Source organism: Pristiophorus japonicus, chromosome 15, assembly GCF_044704955.1.
Source record: "Pristiophorus japonicus isolate sPriJap1 chromosome 15, sPriJap1.hap1, whole genome shotgun sequence".
Classification (NCBI taxonomy): domain Eukaryota; kingdom Metazoa; phylum Chordata; class Chondrichthyes; family Pristiophoridae; genus Pristiophorus; species Pristiophorus japonicus.
Genome location: NC_091991.1, coordinates 11807612 through 11826729, shown reverse-complemented (window position 1 = coordinate 11826729; position 19118 = coordinate 11807612). Strand labels below are relative to the sequence as shown.

General features: G+C 48.3%; 1 protein-coding gene across 12 annotated transcripts in view; it reads left to right on the top strand.

Moving 5' to 3' along the window:
- LOC139280602 (sodium-coupled monocarboxylate transporter 1-like) overlaps positions 1-19118 on the top strand; it is a 60250-nt gene that overhangs the window by 6713 nt on the left and 34419 nt on the right. For 9 of the 12 annotated variants that reach the window (XR_011596723.1, XR_011596722.1, XR_011596720.1 and 6 more), the window contains exons 2-6: positions 11637-11702; positions 15833-15884; positions 15980-16047; positions 17397-17551; positions 17638-17778. Coding sequence is in view for 8 of the 12 variants with exons in the window: in XM_070900144.1 (XP_070756245.1) it covers positions 11637-11702; positions 15833-15884; positions 15980-16047; positions 17397-17551; positions 17638-17778 (482 nt within the window). In the remaining 4 variants the exon portion in view is untranslated. The remainder of the gene's footprint in view (positions 1-11636; positions 11703-15832; positions 15885-15979; positions 16048-17396; positions 17552-17637; positions 17779-19118) is intronic. The other 3 variants (XM_070900145.1, XM_070900146.1, XM_070900147.1) reach the window with 3 other exon arrangements.

The following is a 19118-nucleotide window of genomic DNA, read 5'->3' as shown; positions in this document are numbered from 1 at the left end:
TTGATTGATTTAGTAGACTTAACCCTATACTCTCTGGAGTTTAGAAGAATGAGAGGTGATCTCATTGAAACATACCAGATTCTGAAGGGGGATTGACAGGGTAGATGCTGAAAGAATGTTTCCCCCCTGGCTGGAGAGTCTAGAACCAGGGGTCACAGTCTCAGGATAAGGGGTCGGCCATTTAGGACTGAGATGAGGAAGAATTTCTCCACTCAGAGGGTTGTGAATCTTTGGAATTCTCTACCCCAGAGGGCTCTGGATGCTCAGTCATTGAGTATATTCAAGGCTGAGAGTGATAGATTTTTGAAGTCTAGGGGAATCAAGGGATATGGAGATCGGGCGGGAAAGTGAAGTTGAGGTCGATGATCAGACGTGATCTTATTGAATGGCGGAGCAGGCTCGAGGGATGGCAGACTCCTGCTCCTAATTCTTGTCTTCTTATGACATCGAGCACAGTAGATTCACAATTTTAAAGAAAGAAAGGAAGGAGGGAAGGAATCATAGAACTTTATGACACAGAAGGAGGTCATTCAATCCATCGTGTCTGCCGGAACGAAGGAGGGAGGGAACGATAGGTGAAAGGATGGACTTGCATTTCTTTAGTGTCTTTCACGACCTCAGGTTGCTGCGTTTCCAAGATTACAACAGTGACTACATATCAAAAGTCATGCATGAGGTTGTGAAAGGTGCTATATAAATGCAAGCGAAAGAAAGAAAGATGTGCATTTCTATTGCACCTTTCATGCAAAGTTAAAGCACATGGGATTGGGGGTAGTGTGCTGACATGGATTGAGAACTGGTTGGCAGACAGGAAGCAAAGAGTAGGAGTAAATGGGGACTTTTCAGAATGGCAGGCAGTGACTAGTGGGGTACCGCAAGGTTCTGTGCTGGGGCCCCAGCTGTTTACATTGTACATTAATGATTTAGATGAGGGGATTAAATGTAGTATCTCAAAATTTGCGGATGACACTAAGTTGGGTGGCAGTGTGAGCTGCGAGGCGGATGCTATGAGGCTGCAGAGCGACTTGGATAGGTTAGGTGAGTGGGCAAATGCATGGCAGATGAAGTATAATGTGGATAAATGTGAGGTTATCTACTTTGGTGGTAAAAACAGAGAGACAGACTATTATCTGAATGGTGACAGATTGGGAAAAGGGAAGGTGCAACGAGACCTGGGTGTCATGGTGCATCAGTCATTGAAGGTTAGCATGCAGGTACAGCAGGCGGTTAAGAAAGCAAATGGCATGTTGGCCTTCATAGCGAGGGGATTTGAGTACAGGGGCAGGGAGGTGTTACTACAGTTGTACAGGGCCTTGGTGAGGCCACACCTGGAGTATTGTGTACAGTTTTGGTCTCCTAACTTGAGGAAGGACATTCTTGCTATTGAGGGAGTGCAATGAAGGTTCACCAGACTGATTCCCGGGATGGCGGGACTGACATATCAAGAAAGACTGGATCAACTGGGCTTGTATTCACTGGAGTTCAGAAGAATGAAAGGGGATCTCATAGAAACGTTTAAAATTCTGATGGGTTTAGACAGGTTAGATGCAGGAAGAATGTTCCCAATGTTGGGGAAGTCCAGTACCAGGAGTCACAGTCTAAGGATAAGGGGTAAGCCATTTAGGACTGAGATGAGGAGAAACTTCTTCACCCAGAGAGTGGTGAACCTGTGGAATTCTCTACCACAGAAAGTTGTTGAGGCCAATTCACTAAATATATTCAAAAAGGAGTTAGATGTAGTCCTTACTACTAGGGGGATCAAGGGGTATGGCGAGAAAACAGGAATGGGGTACTGAAGTTGCATGATCAGCCATGAACTCATTGAATGGCGGTGCAGGTTCGAAGGGCCGAATGGCCTACTCCTGCACCTATTTTCTATGTTTCTATGGGCCCAAGTTTCCACATGATTTGCGCCTGATTTTTAGGAGCAACTGGTGGAGAACGGACTATCTTAGAAATCGCAATTCTCCACATTTTTTTTTCTGCAGTTCTAGTCAGGTAGAACAGTTCTACTTTGGAACAGAATTTTTTCTTCAAAAGGGGGCGTGTCCGGCTACTGACGCCTGATTTGAAAGTTTCCACAGTGAAAACGTACTCCAAACTAACTTAGAATGGAGCAAGTGAAGATTTTTGTAGAACTGAAAAAACCTGTTCTACACATTAAAAAATCAGGCGCAGGTTACAAATTAGGCGTCCAGAACGAGGTGGGGGGAGGGAAGTCATTAAATTCTACAATCAATCGTTATTTATACTTTTACAAATATTATACAAATAAATCCAACCTGAATAAACATTTATAAGCAAAGAAAAGATTAAATAAACCATCTTCCTACCTGTGTGAAAGTGCTTCAGCCATCGTTCGTTGCCACGGGGGGTGGGGAAGGAAACCGCCGTTTGTTGCCGCGGAGGGGAGGGAGAGGAAGGAGACAGCGGTTTGCCGCCGCGGAGGGGAGGGAGAGGAAGGAGACAGCGGTTTGTTGCCGCGGAGGGGAGGGAGAGGAAGGAGACAGCGGTTTGTTGCCGCGGAGGGGAGGGAGGGGAAGGAGACAGCGGTTTGTTGCCGCGGAGGGGAGGGAGGGGAAGGAGACAGCGGTTTGTTGCCGCCGCGGAGGGGAGGGAGGGGGAGGAAACCGCCGTTTGTTGCCGTGGAGGGTGGGGAGGGGAAGGAGACAGTGAGAAGGGAAGCCTCAGTGCTGATGTGCTGATGGCAATGTGCTTTTATTAAAAAATTTTCAAAAATTAAACAGCTACAAAGAACTACAAAATTGGCCGAGTGCCAATGTTTTTTTCACACTGAGCATGCGCGAACGCTCCAACGCGCACGTGCAGCGTTGCCGGCAGGAAAAAAACTAATTTAAATAGTACCCGCCCCCTCCCACTTACAAAATCGGCGCGAGTGTAAAGCCGTGCCAAACAGACAAGGAGCTGCAAAGCGCTCGAGAATAGCGCGTTTTTTTTCTGGCGCCGTTTTAGGCGCGAGAAACGGGCGCCCAGCTCGGAGGGGCGCCTGTTTTTTAGCCTGTGGAAACTTGGGCCCTATGTTTCTATGTTTCATGACCACTGGACGTCTCAAAGTGCTTTACAGCTAATGAAATACTTTTAAAATCTAGCCACTGTTGTAATGTCGGAAACGGGGCAGCTAATTTGCATAGCAAGCTCCTGCAAACCGCAATGTGATAATGACCAGATAATCTGTTGTAGTGATGTTGATTGAGGGATAAATATTGGCCCAGGACACCGGGGAGATCTCTCCTGCTCTTCAAAATAGTGCCATAGGATTTTTCACGTCAACCTGAGAGAGCAGACGGGGCCTCGGTGTAACATTTCGACTGAAAGACAGCACCTCCAACAATGCGGCGCTCCCTCAGCACTGCACTGGGAGTGTCAGCCTAGATTTTGTGTTCAAATTTTTATCTGGTTTTTGCCTCTCCCAGGAGATCACATGGCTCCGGTTGGGGTGGAGTGTAGAATGTTTCAGTATAATGGGTGTCGCAGTTGTGTGGGGTGGACTGGTTGGCCGGGTGCTCTTTGCCTTTCCGCCATTGTTCATTGTTCATAGGTTTATATGTAACCTTCAGGGCTGCTGACCGAGGGCCGTGCGGCTCTTTGTCGACCGGCGCGGACACGATGGGCCGAAATGGCTTCCTTCTGCGCTGTAAATTTCTATGTTTCTCTGTTTAAGTCTCTGGAGTGGGACTTGAACCCACAACCTTCAGAGTCGAGGCCACTGCCCACTGAGCCACGACTGACACAGAAGTGATTTGTTTTCTTTAATTTAACTAAATCGCTCAACAGTCGAACTGTTTGACAGAAATGCCTTTCAAATCTTGTTGAAGACTCCTGTTAAGAGATTTGAAATAAAACATTTTATCTGTACCTACTCAAAGAACAAATCGGAGGCTTAACCCAACTTTAATTTTTTTTGCTGGGTAAAAAAAATGTGATGATAGAATCAATCCATGGAACGCCATCGCTGAACGAAAAAGGAAAAGAAGAAAAGTGCAGGATCTAGGCAGCAGGTTATCATCGTGTGTAAAGAGAACGGACCGGTTAACGTTTGGGGTTTCATTGCTAAAGACCTGATGAAGAATCCACACTCGAAACATTGACCCAATCTTTCTCTTACAGGTGCAAGGGGGAAACGAGCAGAGGGAGTGGGGCTAGTGCAACACCCCTTTCATAGAGCAAGCACAGGCACAATGGGCCGAGTGGGCTCCTCCTGTGCTATAATACAGGAGAGAAAGAGGCCACTTGGCCCATCCTGCCTGTGCCGGCTCTTTGAAAGAGCTGCCCCATTAGCCCCACACCCCCCCTGCTCTTTCCCCACAGCCCTGCAATGTTCATCCCTTCAAGCATGTATCCGATTCCCTTTTGAAAGTTACCATTGAATCTGCTTAAATTTACAGCACAGAAAGAGGCCATTCGGCCCATCGTGTCCACACTGGCCGACCAAAAGCTATCCAGCCGAATCTCACTTTCCAGCTCTCGGTCCGTAGCCCTGTAGGTTACGGCACTTCAATGTGGTGAGGGTGTTTCTGCCTCTACCATCCTTTCAGGCAGTGAGTTCCAGATCCTTATCACTCTCTGGGTGAAAATATTTCCCCTCTAAACCCCCTATCAATTACTTTAAATTAATGCCCCCTGGTCGTTGACCCCTCTGCTAAGGGAAATAGGCCCTTCCTATCCACCGCCCTGTCAGGCAGCGTGTTCCAGATCACAACAACTCGCTGCGTAAAAAAAATCTCATCCCCCCCCCTCTGGTTCTTTTGCCAATTACCTTAAATCTGTGCTCTCTGGTTACTGACTCTCCTGCCAGTGGAACAGTTTATTCCTATCTACTCTATCAAAACCCTTCATGTTTTTGAACAGCTGTATTAAATTTCTGTTTATTTCCAGCATTTTTTTATTTTCTTGCTTTTATTTCAGATTTGCAGCGATTCTCTTTTTATTTAAGCTCAGCATTTTTTTTCTCTTGATTGCACAAAGCACTTGAGTCGTTTCACAACGACCCTTCAGCACTTGCAATAGTTTCCAGTGATAAGAGGGATGCAGGGGCGGGAGCTGGGGTCAGGGTGTGGTGTGGGAAGTTACTCCCTCGGGCAGGGGCAATGCTGGGCACCGAGTCCCTGAAGGATGTCCAGCTCTGGGGCTCTGAGATCCTTCACGCCCTGGGACTACCTGGTCTTTGGTGGGCCCCTGCTGGTCTCAGCCATGGTGGGGGTGTACTGTGCGGTGTTGGCCTGGGGCGAGCAGGGTCCCGGACACTCCCTGAGGGCGGGTGGCCAGCTGGGACCCCTACCACTGGCTCTCAGCTTCACGGCCAGATTCAAGTCGGCAGTGACCGTGCTCGGGGCCCTGGCTGAGACCTACCGCATCGGGGCAGCCTGCTGCAGCCTTCTCCCTGGGTCGCCCTCCTGTCCGTGGTCCTCACCGCTGGGATCTTCCTGCCTGTGCTCCAGGTAATACCCAGGGCTGGGGTGGGGGGGGGAGAGAGAGCCTAGGGCTGGGGCGAGGGTCTAGGGCTGGGGATTGAGGGGGTTGGGGGGGTGGGGAGAGCCTAGGGCTGAGACTTGGGGGGGGGGGGGGGGGCGGAGTATCTAGGGCTGGGGATTGGATTGAGAGGGGGTGGGAGGGGAGAGCCTAGGGCTTAGGCTTGGGGGGGTGGGGCGGAGGGTCTAGGGCTGGGGATTGAGAGAGGGTGGGGGGGTAGAGCCTAGGGCTGGGGCGAGGGTCTAGGGCTGGGGATTGAGGGGGGGTGGTGGGGGAGAGCCTAGGGCTGAGACTTGGGTGGGGGGGGGGGCAGAGGGTCTAGGGCTGGGGATTGAGAGAGGGTGGGGGGGTAGAGCCTAGGGCTGAGGATTCGGGGGGAGGGGGCTGGTGAGAGTCTAAGCCTGGGGATCAGGGGCTTTCCAGTTAATGTCCCTGGACTGAAGTGTCTGGCCTAGTTACACAGTAACTTATGGCTAATCGGGACATCCCCAAAACTTTTAACACCCTGTCAATTACCCTGGAATGTAGTCACTGTTGTAAATAACCAATGGTCAGTGTCTCACACCAATGGGTGATATGTTACACCAATGGTCAGTGTCTCACACCAATGGGCAGCATTTTCCGTGAAAAAAACGGGGCTATTATTGTTTAAATTGCTCCTTAAAACCTACCTCACTGACCAAACTTTTGGTCATCTGGCCTAATATCTTCTTCTGTGGCTCGGTGTCAAATTTTCTCTGATAACGCTCCTGTGAAATGCTTTGGGACGTGTTACTACGTTGAAGGTGCTATATAAATACAAGTTGTTGTTGTTTCCCGGTGTAAATTCATTAGCTAAGTGTGCGCTGTAAGGAGAGGGCCGCGATCTTCCTCTGTGGAGCGATCAGACTCTGGTGTGACCGGGCGGTATTGCCAGCCTCTGTAACGTGACTCCCTGATCCTTGGCAACTTCCTGGGGTCAGCGTAATTTAAATAATGAAGACAGGATTTTAATGCAGCTATAATGGGTTCAGGCCCAACTTTTTTTGAACGCTGCCATGGTGTTTTATCTCCAGGTGAGCAGCAGTGTCCTGGAGATTAATTTTCAATCCTTGCGGACTCCAGGGAAATCCTGAACGGTGGCATCCCTGACTGAAGAAGTTCAGGTTCCAGCACTGTTCCCCAGCGTACTGATCACTACCCTTTGTTTCCTATTGTTTCATCACAGGCGGTCCCTCGAACGAGGATGACTTGCTTCCATAAGAGTTCACAGATGTTTCAATGAAGGACCGGATGTTCCAGTCCTGAACTCCAGTTGAGGGGGTGGAAGATGCCTGTGCGTGGATTTTTTTAACGTGTGGTGACCGCTGCACACCAGCCACCACACGGGCTCGACAGAGCTAGGTCTTTATCCAGTGGCAAGGGTTAACCAGGACGACTGGAGACCTGCTCTGCTGCACGGACCCAGTGCACACACATATCGCAGTGTGGGCTGGCCCGTGCTGCCCCTGGGTCCTCGGCTCTTCTGGGCCCCGTACCCTCATTCGCCGCACCTTCAACCACGATGTTACAGGGCCCGGCGCTCCAGGTCTATTTATAGCCCCGACCTGCGATGGTGTTCTCACACAGGTCGGGGGCGACCCGCAATATTTCCTGTTGTTTGGCTAATTATTGTCGAACGTACTCTTATTCCAAGAGGCTTCACTTCAATCACAGCACCTCCTGTAAGGCACCTGAACACTGATTGCTGGGACAAGCAACACTCCCCCATTGTTTGGTTTATTAGGCGCTGAGATCCTCAAAGGCTCTCCGCATCGGGATCAGCAGCAGAATCATCATCATAGGCAGACCCTAGAAATCGAGGAAGACTTGCTTCCATTCCAAAAGTGAGTTCTCTGGTGACTGAACGGTCCAATATGGGAATTACAGTCTCTGTCACAGGTACGACAGATAGTCGTTGATGCTTGACGCACGCTCCTTCCGCTGTCTGCGCTTGGTTTCTGCATGCTCTCGGCGAAGAAACTCGAGGTGCTCAGCACACTCGCGATGCTCTTCGTCCACTTGGGGCGATCTTTGGCCAGGGATTCCCAGATGTCGCTGGGGATGTTGCACTTTGTCAAGGAGCCTTTGAGGGTGTCCTTGAAACGTTTCCTCTGCCCACCTGAGGCTCGCTTGCCGTGTAGGAGTTCCGAGTAGAGCGCTTGCTTTGGGAGTCTTGTGTCTGGCATGCGGACAGTGTGGTCCACCCAACGGAGCTGGTCGAGTGTGGTCAGTGCTTCGATGCTGGGGATGTTGGCCTGATCGAGAACATTGACATTGGTGCGTCTGTCCTCCCAGGGGATTTGCAGGATAAGAAATAGGAACAGGAGTAGGCCATACAGCCCCTCGAGCCTGCTCTGCCATTCAATAAGATCATGGCTGATCTGATCATGGACTCAGCTCCACTTCCCCGCCCGCTCCCCATAACCCCTTATCCCCTTATCATTTAAGAAACTGTCCATTCCTGTCTTAAATTTATTCAATGTCCCAGCTTCCACAGCTCGCTGAGGCAGCAAATTCCACAGATTTACATCCCTCTGAGAGAAGAAATTTCTCCTCATCTCTGTTTTAAATGGGCAGCCCCTTCTTCTAAGATCATGCCCTCTAGTTCTAGTCTCCCCCATCAGTGGAAACATCCTCTCTGCATCCACCTTGTCAAGCCCCCTCATAATCTTATACATTTTGATAAGATCACCTCTCATTCTTCTGAATTCCAATGAGTAGAGGCCCAACCTACTCAACCTTTCCTCATAAGTCAATCCCCTCATCCTCGGAATCAACCTAGTAAACCTTCTCTGAACTGCCTCCAAAGCAAATATATTCTTTTGTAAATATGGAAACCAAAACTGTACGCAGTATTCCAGGTGTGGCCTCACCAATACCCTGTATAGCTGTAGTAAGATCAAAGGGTATGGCGAGAAAGCAGGAATGGGGTACTGAGGTTGCATGTTCAGCCATGAACTCATTGAATGGCGGTGCAGGCTCGAAGGGCCGAATGGCCTATTCCTGCACCTATTTTCTATGTTTCTATGTTTCTAAGACTTCCCTGCTTTTATATTCCATCCCCTTTGCAATAAAGGCCAAGTTTCCATTGGCCTTCCTGATCACTTGCTGTACCTGCATACTATCCTTTTGTGTTTCATGCACAAGTACCCCCAGGTCCCGCTGTACTGCAGCATTTGCAATCTTTCTCCATTTAAATAATAACTTGCTCTTTGATTTTTTTTCTGCCAAAGGGCATGACCTCATACTTTCCAACATTATACTCCATCTGCCAAATTTTTGCCCACTCACTTAGCCTGTCTATGTCCGTTTGCTGATTTTTAATGTCCTCCTCACACAATGCTTTTCCTCCCATCTTTGTATCGTCAGCAAACTTGGCTACATTACACTCAGTCCTTTCTTCCAAGTCATTAATATAGATTATAAATAGTTGGGGTCCCAGCACTGATCCCTGCGGCACCCCACTAGTTACTGGTTGCCAACCAGAGAATGAACCATTTATCCCGACTCTCAGTTCTCTGTTAGTTAGCCAATCCTCTATCCATGCTAATATATTACCCCCAACCTCGTGAACTTTTATCTTGTGCAGTAACCTTTTATGTGGCACCTTGTCAAATGCCTTCTGGAAGTCCAAATATACCACATCCACTGGTTCCCCTTTATCCATCCTATTCATTACATCCTCAAAGAACTCCAGCAAATTTGTCAAACATGACTTCCCCTTCATAAATCCATGCTGACTCTGCCTGACCGATCTTGTGAAGGCATCGTTGATGGTATTTCTCCAGCGATTTGAGGTGTCTACTGTATATGGTCCACGTCTCTGAGCCATATAGGAGGGCGGGTATCACTACAGCCCTGTAGACCATAAGCTTGGTGTCAGTGGTTATGTCACTGGACTGGTAATCCAGAGGCCCGGACTAATGATCCGAGAAACTTGGGTTCAAATTCCACCACGGCAGCTGGGGAATTTAAACTCAGTTAATTAAATAAATCTAGAATAAAAAAGCTAGTATCAGTAATGGTGACCATGAAACTACCAGATTGTCGTAAAAACCCATCTGGTTCACTAATGTTCACTAATAAGGGAAGGAAATCTGCCGCCCTTACCTGGTCTGGCCTATTCGTGACTCCAGACCCACAGCAATGCAGTTGGCTCTTTACTGCCCTCTGAAATGGCCCAGCGAGCCAGTTGTACCAGGTGGCTCACCACTACCTTCTCGAGGACAACTAGGGATGGGCAATAAATGCCGGCCTTGCCAGCGACGCCCACATCCCATGAATACATTTTTAAAACATAATTAAGTTATTTTTCCAGCGAGTAAGTCACCAAGTTGAGAATTTCCATTTTCTGATGGAGAGCTATACTGCCCATCGCTCCTCACAAAATCATTTTTCCTCTGAAATAACTTCCATTTCTATAAAGAAACAACAAACTTTCATTGATACCGCGCCTTAATCACAACTTTGGGATATCCCAAATTGCTTTACAACTGAAGCATTTTGAGGGGTAGTCACTGTTGTTACAGTAAAAATGGTAAAGAAAGGAATTTATATAGCGCCTTTCATGTCCCTGGGCTTGCCCCAAATTGCTTCACAGCCAATGCAGGCAAATGCGGCAGCCAATGATCACACAGCAAGAGCCCAGAAACAACAAGTGAGATGAAAGACAACTCAGTCTATGTTTGCTGGTGTTGATTGAAGACGGATGGTTAGCCAGTCCATAGGGATCTCACGGCACGTCCTCCAGGAATGCCATAACATCTCTTGCATCCAGTTGAAAAGACGGATAGTGTCTCGCTTAAACGTCACATCCAAATAAATGGCACCTCTGCCAATGCAGCACTCCCTCAGTACAGGCAGAGATAGACAGTTTCTTAATAAGGGATTAAAGGGTTATGGGGAGCGGGCAGGGAAGTGGACCTGAGTCCATTATCGGATCAACTATGATCGTATTAAATGGTGGAGCAGGCTTGAGGGGCCGTAAGTCCGACTCCTGCTCCTATTTCTTATGTTCTTATACTGGCACTGGGTGTGTCGGCCTGGATTATGTGCTCAAGTCTCTGGGTTGCAGCTTGAAGCCGGAATTGTCTGACAGGGAGGAGAGAGGCAACCTGACAGGTAGGGTTTTCGGGCGGGCGGAGAGGGATGGAAAAGTGTGAAACACAGCCGCTGTCAGCAATTCCAGGCCAGGGATATTTTAACTCCCGGCCTCGTCTACATGCTGCTGGCCTGCTGCCCACATGAAGCAGAGGGTGCCGCACAGTAATGGAAGACAGGCTGACACCCCAGCTCTTCCTTGGGTTGCCGTGCCAACCCTCCAGGATTGAACTGGAGTCTCAGCAGGACACGGCTGGGAGCAAAACCTAGGAGGAAAATTATCGGGGTGTTGTGGTTTCTAAAAAAAAATCTTTGTGTGGTGGGGGTGGGGGGGTTGTTGTGGGTTGGGGGATGGGTGGGGGGGGGTGGGGATGGGGGTTGGAGGGGTGGAGGGAGGGGAGAGAGGGTGATTTGGAGGGGTGGGATGGGTTGGATGGGGGGGTGGGGGGGTTTGGAGGGGTGGGATGGGTTGGAGGGGTGGGATGGGTTTGGAGCAGGTGGGGGATGGGGGGTACAGATGGGGGTATGGAGAGGGGGGTTGGAGGGGTGGGATGGGTTGAGTGGGGGATGGGGGGGTGAATGGAGCTGGGGGTAGAGAGGGTTTGGAGGGGTGGGGGGATTGGGAGCAGAGTGGGGGGGAGGGGGGAGGGGAATGGGGGTACAGATGGGGGGGGGTTGGAGGGGTGGGATGGGTTGGACGCAGGGTGGGGGATGGGTGTATGGGTGGAGGAGCGGGATCGGTTGGGTGAGGGGTGTGGGGTGAAGGGAGCTGGGGGTAGAGAGGGTGTGGGGGTTTGGAGAGGTGGGTTGGGTTGGGCGCAGGATGGAAGATGGGTGGGGGAATGTGGCACGGATCCCCCCCTCCCACTATCGTATTCCCCCCACCTGCATCGTTCCCGTCGGGAGGGAGAGTGGGGTTTTGGCCACACTGTGGGGAGCGGCTCTGGAGAAAATGGAGAAGCTTCTTCAGAATAATGTAGTTTTACAAATTGGATTGACACCCAAACCCCGCCGTTTATTTTCAGTACCTGGAGCTGCGGTTTAACAGATGGGTCCGTTTATGTGGAACAATATTGTTCATGATTCAAACAGTGAGTACGCAATTATCATTTCTATGTAACTCTCATTATCCAATTTATTTTTGCAATAACAATACATTATTTACATAAAAATAATCAGAAAAATATTTCTATAGTAAACGACCTGTAACGTTAGAATGTAATCTCATCACCCTCCCCGGTATTGGGCAACCCGTGTAATGTCAGCCCCACTTTACAACTTCCATATAAGGCTTGTGATCATTATAAAGAAAGACTTGCATTTCTATAGCGCCTTTCACAGCCACCAGACGTCCCAAAGCGCTTCAGCCAATTAAGTACTTTTTTTTTGTGTAGTCATTGCTGTAATGTAGGAAACGCGGCAGCCAATTTGCGCACAGTAAGCTCCAAAAACAGCAATGTGATAATGGCCAGATAATCTATTTTTGTTATGTTGATTGAGGGATAAATAACCGCGTCAGTAAAGGGTGTGGACTCCATCAGTTCGCTAACTAGTCAGCCGTGGCTCAGTGGGTAACACTCTCGCCTCCGAGTCAGAAGCTTGTGGGTTCAAGTCCTACTCCAGAGACTTGAGCGCATAAATCTAGGCTGACACTCCACAGTGCAGTGCTGAGGGAGGGTTACACTGTCAGAGGGGCAGTACTGAGGGAGCGCCGCAGTATCGGAGGGGCAGTACTGAGGGAGCGCTGCACTGTCAGAGGAGCAGTACTGAGTGGGCGCCGCACTGGTGGAGGGGCAGTACTGAGGGAACGCTGCACTGTCAGAGGGGCAGTACTAAGGAAGTACTGCACTGTCAGAGGTGCCGTCTTTCAGATGAGACGCTTAACTGAGGCTCCGTCTGCCCTCACAGGTGGATGTAAAAGATCCCATGGTACTATTTTGAAAAAAAGCAGGGGAATTGTTCCCAGTGTCCAGGCCAATATTTATCCCTCAATCAACATCACTAAACACAGATGATCTGGTCATTATCACATTGCTGTTTGTGGGAGCTTGCTGTGCGCAAATTGGCTGCCGCATTTCCTACATTACAACAGTGACTACACTTCAAAAAACAGTACCTCATTGGCTATAAAGTGCTTTGTGAGAGGCCCTATATAAATGCAAGTCTTTTAATATATAACACCACAGTGCTGTCCTGAATTAAAATTATCCTCAATTTAACTGGTTCAGAAGCAATTTCCTTCACATGACAGAGGCATTCCATTTAGCATCTCAGAATGTTTTTTGTAGTATTCAAACTTTAATCTGCATTGGTAAACAAGGCTGAATTCTAACAAGCTTATCAGGTAATCAGGAAGGAGAATGGAATGTTGGCCTTCATTGCGAGAGGGATGGAGTACAAAAGCAGGGAGGTCCTGCTGCAACTGTACAGGGTATTGTTGAGGCCTGCACCTGGAGTACTGCGTGCAGTTTTGGTCACCTTACTTAAGGAAGGATACACTGGCTTTGGAGGGGGTACAGAGAACATAAGAACATAGGAATTAGGAACAGGAGTAGGCCATCTAGCCGCTCGAGCCTGCTCCGCCATTCAAAAAGATCATGGCTGATCTGGCCGTGGACTCAGCTCCACTTACCCGCCCACTCCCCGTAACCCTTAATTCCCTTATTGGTTAAAAATCTATCTATCTGTGATTTGAATACATTCAATGAGCTAGCCTCAACTGCTTCCTTGGGCAGAGAATTCCACAGATTCACAACCCTCTGAGAGAAGAAATTCCTTCTCAACTCGGTTTTAAATTGGCTCCCCCGTATTTTGAGGCTGTGCCCCCTAGTTCTAGTCTCCCCGACCAGAGGAAACAACCTCTCTGCCTCTATCTTGTCTATCCCTTTCATTATTTTAAATGTTTCTATAAGATCACCCCTCATCCTTCTGAACTCCAACGAGTAAAGACCCAGTCTACTCGATCTATCATCATAAAGTAACCCCCTCATCTCTGGAATCAGCCTAGTGAATCGTCTTGCGCAAAACATAAAAACAGATAGTAAAAGCTTTTACCGATATATAAAACGGAAAAGAGTGACTAAAGTAAATGTTGGTCCCTTAGAAGATGAGAAGGGGGATTTAATAATGGGATATGTGGAAATGGCTGAGACCTTAAACAATTATTTTGCTTCGGTCTTCACAGTGGAAGACACAAAAACCATGCCAAAAATTGCTGGTCACGGGAATGTGGGAAGGGAGGACCTTGAGATAATCACTATCACTTGGTGGGTAGTGCTGGACAGGCTAATGGGACTCAAGGTAGACAAGTCCCCTGGTCCTGATGAAATGCATCCCAGGATATTAAAAGAGATGGCGGAAGTTATAGCAGATGCATTCGTTATAATCTACCAAAATTCTCTGGACTCTGGGGAGGTACCAGCGGATTGGAAAGCAGCTAATGTAACACCTCTGTTTAAAAAAGGGGGCAGACAAAAGGCAGGTAACTATAGGCCGGTTAGTTTAACATCTGTAGTGGGGGAAATGCTTGAAGCTATCATTAAGGAAGAAATAGCGGGACATCTAGATAGGAATAGTGCAATCAAGCAGACGCAACATGGATTCATGAAGGGGAAATCATGTTTAACTAATTTACTGGAATTCTTTGAGGATATAACGAGCATGGTGGATAGAGGTGTCCCGATGGATGTGGTATATTTAGATTTCCAAAAGACATTCGATAAGGTGCCACACAAAAGGTTACTGCAGAAGATAAAGGTACGCGGAGTCAGAGGAAATGTATTAGCATGGATCGAGAATTGGCTGGCGAACAGAAAGCAGAGAGTCGGGATAAATGGGTCCTTTTCGGGTTGGAAATCGGTGGTTAGTTGTGTGCCACAGGGATCAGTGCTGGGACCACAACTGTTTACAATATACATAGATGACCTGGAAGAGGGGACAGAGTGTAGTGTAACAAAATTTGCAGATGACACAAAGATTAGTGGGAAAGCGGGTTGTGTAGAGGACACAGAGAGGCTGCAAAGAGATTTAGATAGGTTAAGCGAATGGGCTAAGGTTTGGCAGATGGAATACAATGTCGGAAAATGTGAGGTCATCCACCTTGGAAAAGAAAACAGCAAAAGGGAATATTATTTGAATGGGGAGAAATTACAACATGCTGCGGTGCAGAGGGACCTGGGGGTCCTTGTGCATGAAACCCAAAAAGTTAGTTTGCAGGTGCAGCAGGTAATCAGGAAGGTGAATGGAATGTTGGCCTTCATTGCAAGAGGGATGGAGTACAAAAGCAGGGGAGGTCCTGCTGCAACTGTATAGGGTATTGGTGAGGCCGCACCTGGAGTACTGTGTGCAGTTTTGGTCACCTTACTTAAGGAAGGATATACTAGCTTTGGAGGGGGTACAGAGACGATTCACTAGGCTGATTCCGGAGATGAGAGGGTTAACTTATGATAGATTGAGCAGACTGGGTCTTTACTCATTAGAGTTCAGAAGGATGAGGGGTGATCTTATAGAAACATTTAAAATAATGAAAGGGATAGACAAGATAGAAGCAGAGAGGTTGTTTCCACTGGTCGGGGAGACTAGAACTAGGGGGCACAGCTTCAAAATACGGGGGAGCCAATTTAAAACCGAGTTGAGAAGGAATTTCTTCTCCCAGAGGGTTGTGAATCTGTGGAATTCTCTGCTCAAGGAAGCAGTTGAGGCTAGCTCATTGAATGTATTCAAATCACAGATAGATAGATTTTTAACCAATAAGGGAATTAAGAATTATGGGGAGCGGGCGGGTAAGTGGAGCTGAGTCCACGACCAGATCAGCCATGATCTTGTTGAGTGGCGGAGCAGGCTCGAGCGGCTAGATGGCCTACTCCTGTTCCTAATTCTTATGTTCTATGTTCTTAAAAGCTTGAATTTTACTGAATATATACTTTAGGTATTGTGCTGCATGTGGTAAATCACCCAATTTTCCACGGCAAAATTTCAAACATGACACATCTCTCTCTGCCTCTATCTCTTTCGTTCTCTCTCTGCTCTCTCATTTTCTCTCTCTCTCTGTCGCTCTTCCTCTCACGCTTTCTTCTGTTTTCACCCTCTCTTTCTCTCGCTCGCTCACTCATTCCCTCTCTTACTTTTTCTCTACAATCTATCTCCTTTCATGCATTAACTTCTGAAATAGGATGTGTCCATCGGTCCCTTACTGAACAAATTATGTATCGTTCTATTTCAGATTTTGTATACTGGGATTGTTATTTATGCTCCTGCACTGGCACTGAATCAAGGTCTGTATTACTTTTCTGTCCCATCATTTGTCAGTTCCGCAGTAATGGACTTTCTGTCCGGATGATTCACAGATATCTGAATTTCTTACTTTTAGTGACTAACTTCAACCTCTGGGGTTCGATAATCTCAACTGGAATAGTCTGCACCTTCTACTGCACCTTGGTAAGTTGGTGTCATTGAGTTGGTGAGATTGGCAATGAGACGGCACAAGTTAAAGATAATCACGAGACGCATTAAAGGGACGGTTAGAGAAAAATTGTCTTTACGTAGAGCAGTTAGAATGTGGCTATTGTGTTCCTAACACAGATGAGACTGCACCCAGGGAGGTTAAAGTAACAGTGACCTCAGTCTTTATTAAGACACTCCAGAGTGAGGAACAGGCCTTAGGGGTCGGCTTGGGACTTCAGGGGATGAGCTCCCTGGTGGCGGAACATGGGAGTGCATGCTTTACAGATACACAACAGTGGAATTCTCAGTTACAAACTTTTGCTGAGAGTCCATAGGTTATTTTAAAAGAGTATTAGATAGTTGCTTGAAAAAGAGGCAAGATATGGGGAGAGGGCAGGACATTGGGTTGGTCACGTGGAGAAGAACACCAGTGCACATGTGATGGGCCGAATGGCCCATTTCTGGATTTGGGTGTCAGCTGTGGCTCAGTTAATCGTATTCAGGACATCGGCAAGTTTTTTTTACAGCCAATGAAGTACTTTTTCAAGTGTAGTCACTGTTGTAACGTAGGAAACGAGGCCGCCAATCTGTGCACAGCAAGCTCCCACCAACCGCAATGTGATAATGATTGTATTGGTGTTGGTTGAGGGATAAATATTGGCCAGGACACCAGTGAGAACTCCATTGCTCGTCTTTGAATACTGCCACGGGATCTTTTATATCCAGCTGAGAGAGCAGATGGGGCCTCGGTTTAACGTCTCATTCAAAAGACGGCATCTCTGACAGTGCAGTGCTCCCTCAGTACTGCCCCTCCGACAGTGCGGCACTACCTCAGTACTGCCCCTCCAACAGTACAGCGCTCTCTCAGTACTGTCCCTCCGACAGTGCGGCACTCCCTCAGTACTGCCCCTCCGACAGTGCGGCACTCCCTCAGTACTGCCCCTCCGACAGTGCGGCACTCCCTCAGTACTGCCCCTCCGACAGTGCGGCACTACCTCAGTACTGCCCCTCTGACAGTGCAGCGCTCCCTCAGGACTGCCCCTCCAACAGTGCAGAACTCCCTCAGTACTGCCCCTCCCTCCGACAGTGCAGCACTCCCTCAGTACTGTCCCTCCAACAGTGCGGCATTCCCACAGTACTGCCCCTCTGACAGTGCGGCGCTCCCTCAGTACTGCCCCTCCGACAGTGCAGTACTGAGGCAGTGTCAGCCTACGTTACGTGCTCAAATCTCTGGAGTGGGACTTGAACCCACAATCGTCTGACACAGAGACGAGAGTGCTACCCACTGAGCCACGGCTGAGTCCTCATACTTGTATATGACATCTTCCTCTTCTTTGTTCTAGGGAGGTCTCAAGGCTGTTGTGTGGACTGATGTGTTTCAGATTGTAATCATGGTGACTGGGCTCGTTGCTGTCATTGTGCAAGCCCTGATACTGGAAGGGGGGGTCACTAATGTGCTGAATAATGCTCACAACGGGGGAAGACTAAACTTCTGGAAGTAAGTTTTACAAAGCTGTGCTTTTTCTCGTGACTGGATTTTTTACCATCGTTCATTATAATTTAATGCCCAACCTCTGTGTCCAGCTTTGACCCCAACCCACTCCATAGACATACCTTTTGGACGATTGTAATAGGAGGCACCTTCACTTGGACTGGAGTCTACGGAGTGAATCAGGCACAGGTTCAGAGATACATCTCTTGCAAGACAAGATCTCAGGCCAAAGTGTGAGTATTAGTTTGCCATTTTAATCTTGAAATTAATTGAAATCCGGCAACACCTCAATTTTACGTGTCTCATCCTTGTTATCAAATCTCTCTCTGGTCCTCGCTCCCTCCCTATCTCTGTAATCTCCTCCAGCCCCCACAACCCTCCGAGATCTCTGTGCTCCTCAAATTCTGGCCTCCTGAGCTTCCCAGATTTCCATCGCTCCATCATCGGCGACCGCACCTTCAGCTGCCTGGCTCCTGAGCTCTGGAACTCCCTCCCTAAACCTCTCCGCCTCTCTATTTTTTCTCTTTCCTCCTTTAAGACATTCCTTAAAACCTCCCTCTTTGACCAAGCCTGCCCTAACATCTCCTTATGTGGCTAGGTGTCAAACATTGTCTGATAATCACTCCTGTGAAGCACATTGGGATGTTTTACTACATTAAAGGTGCTATATAAATTTAAGTTAATGTTGTTGTTGAATTCGTGCTATTAAATCATTTATTAGTTGACATGCTAAAAAGTTGGAAGAACCGGAACTCAAAGTCTCAAAGGCTGGATTTTCGGTTGATTTGCGTCTCCGTTAGCAGCCCAGCAGGGGGTTAAATGTTGTTTCTGGACGTTATGCCGGGCGTCCAGGTTTTAGCACCCGGGCAGAAGATTCGGCTACTGGCTTGCACTGGCGTAAAGACTTACCACCCGGTATCCGTTTTCAGCGTGATGATGACGTCAATCAGCATGCAACACTGCGCTAGCACCCCGGATGGAACATTCGGCCTTAACGCCTCATTTAACACCTGCCCCAGGAAATGCCTGAAAAAAACCAGGCGGTCCCAGGGTGCAGCAGGAGGTATTGGCAACATTTTTAAAATGGAGGGACGAGGATCCTACATCGCAGGTCATGTTGAGTACAACGGTTGCGCACATCACGCTGCGTGAAGCTCCAACTTGCAAACTTCATTTTTATCTGCCATTACAGAGTCCTTACAACTTCAGTGAGAGAATTTAATGGGGGCATTACTAGTTTGCCAGCGTACCGTGCTCCATGCTATTGCCAGGCGGCATCAAGCTAGAGGAAGGGCTCTTGGCCATGTTGGCCCATGGATGATGAGAGGTTGAAGATGTCTGGGGAGGAGGGCTTACTACCCTCCCGACCACCCCCCGGCCCCCAGCTCCAATGCCTAGACCATCAGCTCTCGGACGAGCAGTGTGTGAGAAGGCTGCGCTTCCGAAAGGAAGTGCTGACAGAGATGTGTCATCTCCTACAGGCAGACCGATGCCTGGACCGCTCTGGAGGGGAGTATTGAAGGCTGCCTCAACAGGTCTCTGAATTCATTGTGGTGTGCTGCATGTTGTACAG